This window comes from Solanum lycopersicum, chromosome 8, assembly GCF_036512215.1.
Source record: "Solanum lycopersicum chromosome 8, SLM_r2.1".
NCBI classification, from domain to species: Eukaryota; Viridiplantae; Streptophyta; class Magnoliopsida; order Solanales; family Solanaceae; genus Solanum; species Solanum lycopersicum.
This window is the reverse complement of record NC_090807.1, coordinates 56,743,540-56,755,046: the sequence shown is the minus strand read 5'-3', so window position 1 is coordinate 56,755,046 and position 11,507 is coordinate 56,743,540. Positions and strand designations below refer to the sequence as shown.

Below are 11,507 nucleotides of genomic sequence, written 5' to 3'. Positions count from 1 at the left end.
GTGTTTGATAAAAAAAAAATTAAAAATATAGTTCTAAGTATATTTTTATGAAAAACTATACATTTTACTTCTAATAGCTATATTTTTCAGAAAAATTATTTTCATCAGAAAGCTTGATTAAATATTTCACTTTTTTAAATAATTTTTTTGACCTTTACCAAATAAATTATAAGTAAATTAATCACTTAAATTCCTATATAAAAACATTAAATTTGGAAATTAAGAGGATATATATCTAATGAATTCTTCCTAGACTCATTTATGACTGTTTAATCATCAATGTTAAATTGCAAAAATCATTTAACGATTGTTACCTCAGTATATTTTTACTTTTTTTTTTTAAAGTTAAATTTATACTACTAGACATAGTCTAGTGATTTTATATATTATTAATAATAAACCTAATAGATCTTCAATAAAAATAGTACAAGCGGGAGAATAGATCTTACATTGTCAATTTACTTATTTAGTATATTAAAAATATTGGTCTATTTTACCTTTAACGTGATTTGATTTTTCTTCTAATTATATTTCAAAATCTAAAATTATATATAAATTAATATGTATTAATGACAAAATATTCATGCAAATTATTTTTTAAAGCCCAAATTAAAAATGAACAAAAGAAAGGAAGCAATCTTTACATAAATAAACTTCAATAATTATTTTTCCTGTTAAAATATAAATTAGGTCAGTATTATTTTATTTCCAATTCCAAAAGAAAAAGTCAGAAATTTGAAAAGCAAAAAGGAAAAAATTAAAAAAAAGGAAAGAGAAGTACTCCTATATTCTCTTCTCTCTTTACTCGTCTCTCCCAAAATCTTAAGTAGAAATTACAGACCTTTTCTCTCTCTAACAATGGCGTCTCTCTTCAGAGACCGTACTTTAGGCTATTCACGGCGAGACTCCACCACCGCCGCCGCCGTGTCCACCATGTCTTTGGGCAGTGGCGCCACCAGTAGCTCTCGCTTCTCAACTTCCAGCTCTGCTTTATCTCCACTTCCATCACCATTCCCTGACCTTACTCCGTCACTCTCCACTACTGACCTCCGTGAAACTGCTTACGAGATCTTTGTAGCTTCTTGCAGGACTTCCACCGGAAAAGCCTTAACCTACATTCCCTCTAATTCCTCCGATCGATCTCCGTCACCGTCACCATCAGCGTCGAATTCCAATTCGTCTTCACCTTCTATGCAAAGATCTCTTACTTCTACTGCTGCTTCTAAAATGAAGAAAGCTTTGGGCCTTCGATCTAGCTCCAGTTCGGGAATTAAGCGGACTGAGGGTAGCCCGGGCTCTGGTGGAAAGCCCAAGAAGCCTGTAACCATAGGGGAGCTAATGAGGATCCAAATGAAGGTTTCTGAGAATTTTGATTCGAGAATTCGTAGAGCTCTTTTGAGAATTACTGCTGGCCAGGTAGCTTAATTAGAGCTAATGTCTAGTCCCTTTGCTCTATTTAGTGTAAATTCTATATAAAGCTTGAATTTTCTTGTGGAGTTGCATCTTACAAATTTACTATATGACTGAATTATCACTGGTTTATGCATTTTTGTGTGTTTTTCTGGTAAATGAATGGTAATTCTCTGTAAAGTTTGCATTTTTGTTGGTGGGTTGGAATTTACATGTTTGATCTGTTAGAGAATTAACACTACTTTTTTCCATTTTATTTGCTTTTTGGGCATATTAACGTTTAATTGTTGATAAAGTCTTCATCTTGTGGTGAGTTGCAATCTACAAGTTCGATCTGTTAACAAGTTCGATCTGTTAGGAAAATTGGTCAATTTATGTCATTAACGGCAATTTTTGTTTCTGCCTTTAAGAACAGCAATATTATTCAGGTTGGGGTGAATTCCGAGCACCATTTGTGTCCTTGTGGTACCAATTTGCTGGGGTTAGAGCTTTTGACCAGACTGAGGAAATTTTTCGGGGAGTTATTCCCGGAGGATATTGGATTAAATGAATCCAAGCAGTCCTTTCTGAGAGTTGAACGTCTCTTTTATACACAACTTCAGAGCCTCCTTTCCTTTTTGGACTTGTGTATGGGTACTATCCACTATAGAGATGGGTATGTTTTGATCAGTATGTTTTGGGGTATTAGAATTATGGGATCAAATCACCCACGGTTATGTTATACCCATTTGACATGGGCATATTAGGTGAATAATGTGTCCATTAAATAGTCCTTAATTATTCCTTAAAGGTAGCTATCAAAAAAAAAAATCCTTCCTTTAGAGATTGACTCGGAATTTTTTTTAGCCAGATTTTGACTATTTATTGCATTAGCAGTATCCTCATTAACAATATTATTATATTGATTTCGTGATGTGATATTATCCGCCAATCTGTGCTTCTGTGACTGAATTTAGCAGGATGTGTGGAGTTTCAGCTGTATCATTTGTCTGATGATGGACCTGCTAAATGCAGCTAAGGCCTAAATGTAGTGACTAACCTTGAGCATTATTTTTAATGGATTTTTCTGCTCTCTTTTTATGTCATTTTGTTGAATATCCATCATGTTTGTCTTTTGCTGTAGAGTTTTTGTTTTTACCTCTTTGTCCTGTTTGCTCTATGAATCTTGTATTCTCAGACATTTTTTCGAGTGAAACAAAAATCAGTCTTTCTGTTGCTACACTAATCAGTTCGACTTAAAAGTATTGACTTTCTTTCTACACTGTTCTTTTCAACCAATTTTTCATGTACATTTTACGCACTTCCTCATGAGCTTCGCTGATTTGTTAATGCTTAATGAATGGTTAATTTTAATACAATTTTCTAGAACAAGTCATGGTTTAATGTGCACAATACAGGTTGGGAGAAGAATCGAGTCAACTGTTCTCCCCTTGGAGCTCTTACAACAGTTCAAAGCTGCAGATTTTACTGATCAGAGAGAATATGATGCCTGGCAGAAAAGAAATCTAAAAGTTCTCGAAGCTGGACTTCTTTTACATCCACATATCCCACTGGATAAGTCGAATACTGCTGCGCAGAGGCTGCGGCAAATTATTCAAGCTGCCTTAGATCGTCCGATAGAAACGGGAAGAAACAATGAGTCGATGCAAGTTCTCCGAACAGCTGTAATGGCTCTTGCTAATAGGTCATCTGATGGATCAGTTTTTGATTCATGCCACTGGGCTGACGGTTTGCCTTTGAATCTTAGACTCTATGAGATACTTCTGGAGGCATGCTTTGATATAAATGACGAAGCGTCTATCATAGAGGAAGTTGATGAACTTATGGACCTCATAAAGAAAACTTGGGGGATTCTCGGACTTAATCAAATGCTTCACAATATTTGCTTTTCATGGGTTTTATTTAATCGTTATGTCGCGACTGGTCAAGTTGATAACGATCTGTTAGACGCTGCTGATAGTCAGCTAGCTGAAGTCGCTAAAGATGCAAAGACCACTAAAGATCCTGCATATGCTAAGATCCTGAATTCTACATTAACAGCAATGCTGGGATGGGCTGAGAAAAGGCTTCTTGCATACCATGACACTTTTGATGCTGGGAATATTGAATCAATGCCAACCATTGTATCTATAGGGGTATCTGCAGCAAGAATTCTTGTTGAAGATATTTCTAATGAGTACCGGCGGCGGCGTAAGGGCGAAGTTGATGTGGCTCGTAGTAGAATTGACACTTACATCAGGTCATCACTTCGCACTGCATTTGCACAGGCAAGTTCCATCTTCTTTTAACTTTTATTGGGAACATACCAGTTATTAGGCTTGATTTCTTTTAAACAAATTTATAGTTGCAGATTTAATCAGCAAGCAACACTTTTAACTAACTGTTTTCGTAATGTTACATCAATAGTGTGTGAATTTTCCAAATTAGGATAATCAGGCGTGGATTCATAAATTTTGTAACTTCTAATGTCTGGTTTACTTTTAACATTTAAAATTGTATCTCCCCTCCATTGGATAATTATACCGTGCAAGTAGGGCAAAAAGTAATTTTTTATATATAAATTGTTAAATCCTCTTTATATTAGGAGGGAGGATTCTAGTGTAATGACAAGAAGGATTCAAAAATTGGTTCAAGCTTCAGGTTCAAATTCCAAGTGACATTCTAGAACTTTTTCGAATCCCCTTGCACAAATTTCGAGTTCCGACATTTAACAGAAGTATAAGTGCAGTATGTCTGAAGGCATATGAATGTGGGTAGAATACTGCATCTATCTCCTTTACTGGAAAATACTGCATCTATTTCCTTTACCGGAAAATACTGCATCTATCTCCTTTACCGGAAAATACTGCATCTATCTCCTTTACCGGAAAATACTGCATCTATTTCAAATTACTCCACTTCTGTTTGGGCTGTTCCAATCTGATTTACTTTGAGCTCCAATTTACATGATATACTTTCTATCTTGGTCATGTTCTCTCCACTGCTTTTGTTGACAGCATGTCTCTTAAGCTTTATGCAGATTTTTTTCCCCTGTAAGTTATTCCTAAATTCTCATATTTGAGGACATAGGCTGCTAATTTTCTTCAATCCTCACTAATCCATCTCAAACTCGTATGAAGTTTTAGGTCTCTCTAAGTTTTGCCACAATTCTCATCTTTGGGGTATATCTGTAATGATTTGCTTCTACTGTCACCAGTTGCTTATAGAAAGGGCTGTGATTGTGTTCGGTGCAGTTCCTTATTTCATAGCTTAAAAGTCAGCTTAACATGTCATCAGAATGACCATCTGAGTGCAAATATAAAACTAGAAATTTGGTTATCTTGATTGCAGTTAATGGAGAAGGCGGATTCAAGCAGGAGAGCATCAAGACACCAACCAAATCCTCTTCCTGTCCTTGCCATCCTTGCAAAGGATGTTGGTGAGCAGGCTTGTAAAGAGAAGGAGATTTTTAGTCCCATCTTAAAGAGATGGCATCCTTTTGCTGCAGGAGTAGCCGTTGCCACCCTACACGTGTGCTATGGGAATGAGCTTAAACAATTTGTTTCGGGTATAACAGAATTGACACCAGATGCTGTACAAGTACTGAGAGCAGCAGATAAATTGGAGAAAGATCTTGTGCAGATTGCTGTTGAAGATTCAGTGGACAGTGATGATGGTGGAAAGGCAATTATCCGTGAGATGCCTCCATTTGAAGCTGAAGGTGCAATTGCCAACATGGTGAAAGATTGGATTAAGATGAGAATAGACAGACTCAAGGAATGGGTTGACAGAAATCTCCAACAAGAGGTATGGACTCATCAGTTTGATATTTGCTTTCAACTTCCCATCCACAAGATGGAAGCAACCATCTTATTATTTATATCTGCATCATATGGTTTGGCAAATATCTGCTGCAATCAGAAGGCAACTTTGTCTCTGCATAGGCTTATAGTGCATTTACCTTACTCAAAACCCTCAGCACTATATTTTTTGTTTTTGTGGCAAGAACCAAGAATGTATACAAGTTAAACGCTTGGAATGTCACCATTACCTAGGAAAAATCACTTCCAGAACCTCCCTATTACATAATTGTGGGTCTTGAAAATTGAGAGAATTATTCTGATTAGACCTTTTCCTACTTGAGAGGTTAAGTGACCCCATACAAGCTTCAAGAGATTTCTTAGACTTCAACAAAATTATATTATAGATAGCTGCAGACCTGTAGAAAACTGAGGTCTTCATCTCATTGGTCCTGTATGAACTTGATCGGCGCAACTCCACATTCCTGTAATTCCTTTCTGTTCCTGAACAACAGAAAAGATGATTTATTACAACCTGCCTTTAGATTTTAGAAATAGCTGATATTTTTTGTTTTTAACTACAAACAATAATTATGCCTCAGTCCCAAACAAGTAGGTCGCCAAAAATTCATCCGAGCCAACATTTTATTGTATAAAAATGAAAATGAGCAGTAGTAGAAGTTCTCTATATTTCCTTTTGGCACGAGAATCTCTTATATGGGCTAAAAGACTCCTAGAAAGTATAGGATCTCAAGTAAACATATTAACATGACTAAGCTAAATTTGCAACTAATTGGCATCGCCTATATTCCAAGCATGACTTAAATTCTTGCTTTCAGCTGTGCTTATTTTATATATTTGGTGTTGCATTCTTATCTTGTTTTCGTGATTAAAAAGGTCTGGAATCCTCAAGCTAGCGAAGGAGGATTTGCCCCCTCTGCTGTTGAAGTCCTTAGGATTATTGATGAAACTTTAGACGCATTCTTCCTGCTGCCAATACCGATGCATCCAGCATTGCTCCCCGACTTAATGAGTGGCCTTGATAGATGTCTTCAGTATTACGTATCGAAGGCAAAATCTGGCTGTGGTAATTTCTAAATCTTATTGTGAATAGGACAAACAATTTTTATAAGCCTAGCATGCCCAGTAACATGTGGTGTCATTTGTAGGATCAAGGAACACATATGTTCCAACCATGCCTGCACTAACCAGATGTACGACTGCTACAAAGTTGTGGAAGAAAAAGGATAAGACACTTAATACAAAGAGGAACCCACAGGTTGCTACGATTAACGGTGATAATTCATCTGGGGTGCTGCAGTTGTGTGTACGTATAAATACTTTCCACAGAATTCGAACAGAGCTAGAAGTTCTTGAGAAGAGAATTATTACCCTTTTGAGGAATTCTGAATCAGCTCATGTAGAGGACTTCTCAAATGGGTTAGGAAAGAAGTTTGAAATCTCACCTGCTGCTTGTATTGAGGGGATCCAACAGCTCTCTGAGGCACTCGGCTATAGGATTGTCTTTCATGATCTAAGTCCAGTTTTATGGGATGGACTGTATATTGGGGAGCCATCCTCTTCTCGCATTGAGCCTTTCCTTCAAGAACTTGAGAAGAATCTGACGATCATATCAAACACCGTTAATGATAGAGTTCGGACTCGAATTATTGCAGACATAATGAAAGCATCATTTGATGGTTTCCTGGTGGTGTTGCTTGCTGGAGGACCTTCTAGAATTTTCACGCAGCAGGATTCACAAATTATAGAGGACGATTTCAAGTCCTTGAAAGATGTTTTCTGGGCAAATGGGGATGGATTGCCTGTGGATATAATAAATAAATATTCAACAACAGTGAGGGATGTACTCCCTCTTTTCCGGACTGATGCAGAGAGCCTCATTGAGAGATTCAGGCGATCAACGTTGGAAACTTATGGTTCATCCGCAAAATCTAGGCTTCCCTTGCCCCCTACCTCAGGGCAATGGAATCCAACTGAACCAAACACCCTGTTACGGGTCTTGTGCTACCGAAATGATGACGCTGCTTCCAAGTTCCTTAAAAAGACTTACAACTTGCCTAAGAAACTGTGATTAATTGGAAGGCTTGATCAAGGGAAGCAGCTCCTTTGTTTAAGATCAATCTTGACTGATGCTAGCGATGTCCCGTAATATGCTTCAGATTGAGCAATAAGATCCTCAAGCCAAGGGTATGGATGCCTTTGGACATATTTAAAGAATGCCTATTTTCTTGTATAGTGTAAGTTTGGGTCTTTGATTTGTTCATTTCAGCATATTGCTTTCACAAGGTAGGAATCCAAGGCAGCAGCAGTAAGTGATTATTGGAGGTAAAAGTTTGTGGAGATTTGATCTTTTCATTTTGCTTGTTTATAGAATTTCAGGTCCCATCAACAGAGTAATTGATTTAAGATTCATTGTCTTCTACATATATCTATATCTATATATATATATATTCATTTATTCCTTCTAATTTCCTATGTAGACAACAGTAATTTGGATGGCTTTTGTTACTAGTATTTATATACACTGGTATTTATTGGTATGCTATCCTAGTTTATTTTCTGATGAAGTCCAAATTTGAACACATCAGGATTGACCATGAGTGTGGTGTTCGTTCAGTATGACTTGGGATTGTAGTGATATGAAACACATTAAAATAAATCAACTAAGCAGTAGATAAGTGGCAGCAGAAGAAACTATTTATTAAGTTCCCAAAAGAAGAAAGGATAAACTGAAAATTGTAAAGCAATATGTGAGTTTTCCCTTCTCTATGTCAACAGTTGTGTGCGCATTGGTTGGTTGTGTATATTAAACCCAATGACCTCGATTCGTTAATCATACAAAAAGCACCTAACTCTCAAGGGAATCAATATCCCAAGCAACCAACGTTTCTAAACAAACTCTCTAACACTCAAATATGAGTTTTTAGTTTTCAACATCCAAAATAATCTAACCTAAATTGAACCCCTAAATGCCTATTTATAGTTTTCAAAAGTGACCCAAAATGTCCATTGGTTGAAGTTCATAAGTAGATGACTTTGACGCAATCTGTACTGCATCAATATTCCACTAATTTTGTTTTCCTTTCTCTTATTCTTATCTGTTCCTCTTGATGCATAAAAGTCTACACAAATTACAAGCAGAAGCAAATTCAAATACGTTGTTACTTGTTTTCTTTATGTTTAAATAGCAAACTTGAATGCAGTAGCAACTACAACAATCTCTTTAAAACCACAGTTCATAGTTTGCACTGATCCCACCAAGCCAACGACTTTACAACAACACTAAAACAACAGTAAAATACGAAAAACATTAGGGTGTATACGTATTTAAAATCTAAATAGAAGAAGAAAAATACTAAGTACTTGATACTTTTATTAGATTACACTTTTATTAATTCAGTACAATACAATACAAATGATGAATATTGCAAACTCCCATTACAATTATCATAATCTTATTTGAATAATAATGTTGTAGAGTAGTTATCAGCACACAACTCCTTTTCCATCCATACCACTTGAACACTTGAAGTCATCATACTCTTGATTATTAGTAGTGGAAAATCTTGAAACAGCACAATCAGTGGAGAAAATACTTGAGGATGCAAATTCTTTATCCCCACCTAAAACAGGCATTTCAATTCCCATTTTCACTCTGCTCACATAATTACTTCCATAAGTTTGTCCCAATACTCCATTTACCTTCTCACTCAATGAGTAAAACTTGAACCCCAAATCCAAATGAGCAAAACAATCGTCTTCAGTAATACCATACTTATGAATACTCGATTCATTTTCTGTTATCGGTACCACTCTAGCTTTTATCTGGAAATTCCCTTCAACTTCAATCACAACAGAGTTAGTATCGCGATTTCTTGTGATTGTAGTGTTTGAATTTGGTTCTAAGTACTTGACCCCTTCGCGATTAGGAAGGGTGATTGATTGTCCATCGAAGGCTAAGTCTAGACGATCCAATGCATCGTTCCATGTTGATGTCTTTTTGGCACTTATGAACAATTTATGATTGTTATAGAGAATTCCAAGAGACTGTACCCAAGTGAAGTCTCTCTTCATGTTTTCGTTCCTCCTACCGATGAAATGAGCATTGATGTGGAGATTGGAATCGGTTACTAAGCAAAAATTATCGTCTTTTTTGCCATGGAAGTAGAATGTTAGTCCATCAGCTCCTACAAATCTTGGATCTTGACAAACTGCCCCTGGCCTATTGCAGTCTGCACATCACCACAACGTCAAAATGTCAGGTTTATTGATTTCTCAGATGGTCATTCAACTAATACTGTACTATCTTAGAAAGTCATCTCTCTTCATGATTCAAATTTCTTAAGAGTGACTTTCTGAGATAATATCTATTAGTTTTTTCTTTATCAAGTGACCATATGGGAAATCAACTCTCATAGTACTACGTCATCTACACACCCTAGTTATATCGCTTAAAATTGTTCATAATGATAAATGCATCTTCAGGGTTAATATATTAAAGATGAGCTTATAGATTTAGGAATCATACCACAAATGGGGCTGCAAGTGACACAATCAACTTCACAAGTATTGGGACATGCACTTGGACATTGATGCTCTTGGCGGTAGCATTGAGGGTACAACTTATTCTTACAAGAGACACTTTTTCCTTCTGCAGCTTGATCTGGTGGGGGTGGTGAGTTAGGAGTAGAAGGAGGAGTAGGAGGTGTTGGCAATGGAGGCGATAGTGGTAAACAGACGGGTTGACATGAGTCACAGTCAGCTATACATGAACGCGGACAATTAGCAGGGCATGCAAAGGTCTTACGATAACATTTTGGGAATTTCTTGTCTTGGCATTTTACTTTCATAGGTGAACGAGGTTTTGGTGGTGGAAGTGGTGGAGGAACACAAATAGGTTGGCATGAGTCACAATCAACTATACATGTACGCGGACAATTGACAGGACAGAAAAGGTCTTTGTGATAACATTTTGGGAAGTTCTTGTCTTGGCATTTCACTTTCTTAGGTGAACGAGGTTTTGGTGGTGGAAGTTGAGGAACACAAATAGGTTGACATGAGTCACAGTCAGCTATACATGTACGCGGACAATTGACAGGACAGAAAAGATCTTTGTGATAACAACTCGCGAATTTCTTGTCTTGGCATTTCACTTTCATAGGTTTAGGAGGTCCGCCCTCAGCCAAAACCACAAGAAGGAGGAGGAGGACCGTGGCGAGAAGCCCAAAACTTGTTTGAGCCATTGAACTAAGAAAATCAATAATAGGAAGTTATTCTCAAGGGTGTAATACTTGGAATGTATATGGTCTCCTTTTATAGGTGTTAGGTTTAGAAACTTAAGAGTGAAATTACCTACTTATTAAAACAATTCCATACTATTAATTCCCTCCATTTTATATGTGACAAACAGAGTAGTTATTAAGAGCACAAAATTAAAGAACATTTTTGGTACGTTCCGCATCTCCCGCAAGATAGAAAGTCTTCTTTACTTTCTAAAACTCTGTGCCAAATTAAAAATAGTTAATTAAATGGAGGAGTTCTATATGTTTTTGGGCCCCTTGAATCTAGCATGCATGCATGGCTACTTGGCTGTTATAACATGCCTTGTTCCTTAATGCATGGCTTCTCTTTGGGTATCAGCAATCCAAAAGTCAAGCAAAAATATGTTCAGTATCAGTTGAAGGTCGTGTTTGGCCTCAACTTCTGCATTTAGTTTTGACATGATGATTTTGAAAAATAAATTGGAGACGAGTTGTGTTTTTGGATAGAATTTTTAAAAGCGATATTTAATTTGGAGAATGAAAACTTGTTGTTGATTGAGTTGGTTTTCGAAAATAATTTTGATTTGGCCAAGCTTCTGAAATGTCAAAAGTTCTTATAATTTGTTTCATGGAGTGAAGATGTGCTTGTGATATAAGTCCTTTTGAATAATAAGCAGAGCTAATTTAAATTTAATGTAGTGTTTTTGGCTTTTTAAAACAAAAAACTACCCATATGAAAATATTCATATTTACCTAATTATTAACAGTAACTTCCTAATTTGACTTATAAAAAGTACTTCTTGAGAATATCAGCCAAATTAATTGAACAAAACCACTTATCAATAAATTGATTTCGACTGACTAGGTCGCCTTTCACTTTTGGGGCCATTAAAGACTATCGCTTGGAGCCTCATATTTTTCTAGGCTTTCATTTTTTAAAAATAATAATTTAAATATGGTTTTTTTTAAAAAAAGTGTTATGTGTACTGTGAGTGCTATGATTTCTACTAAGAAATATGCATATGTGATAAATATA

The 11,507-nt window shown here is 36.3% G+C and overlaps 2 protein-coding genes across 2 annotated transcripts; one reads left to right on the top strand and one right to left on the bottom strand.

Annotated features, from left to right (window-relative positions):
* The first annotated feature begins 583 nt into the window (after nt 1–583).
* LOC101253812 (protein unc-13 homolog) lies at nt 584–7,678 on the top strand. Its single transcript, XM_004245116.5, has 5 exons — nt 584–1,416; nt 2,808–3,677; nt 4,741–5,196; nt 6,087–6,276; nt 6,359–7,678. The coding sequence occupies exons 1-5, from the start codon at nt 859–861 to the stop codon at nt 7,279–7,281; spliced, it is 2,997 nt and encodes a 998-aa protein (XP_004245164.2). The 5' UTR covers nt 584–858; the 3' UTR covers nt 7,282–7,678.
* Nucleotides 7,679–8,364: 686 nt separating this feature from the next.
* On the bottom strand, nt 8,365–10,512 carry LOC101250532 (uncharacterized). Its single transcript, XM_004245346.5, has 2 exons — nt 9,739–10,512; nt 8,365–9,442 (listed from the first exon to the last, which is right to left on the bottom strand). The coding sequence occupies exons 1-2, from the start codon at nt 10,451–10,453 to the stop codon at nt 8,697–8,699; spliced, it is 1,461 nt and encodes a 486-aa protein (XP_004245394.2). The 5' UTR covers nt 10,454–10,512; the 3' UTR covers nt 8,365–8,696.
* Nucleotides 10,513–11,507: the final 995 nt, after the last annotated feature.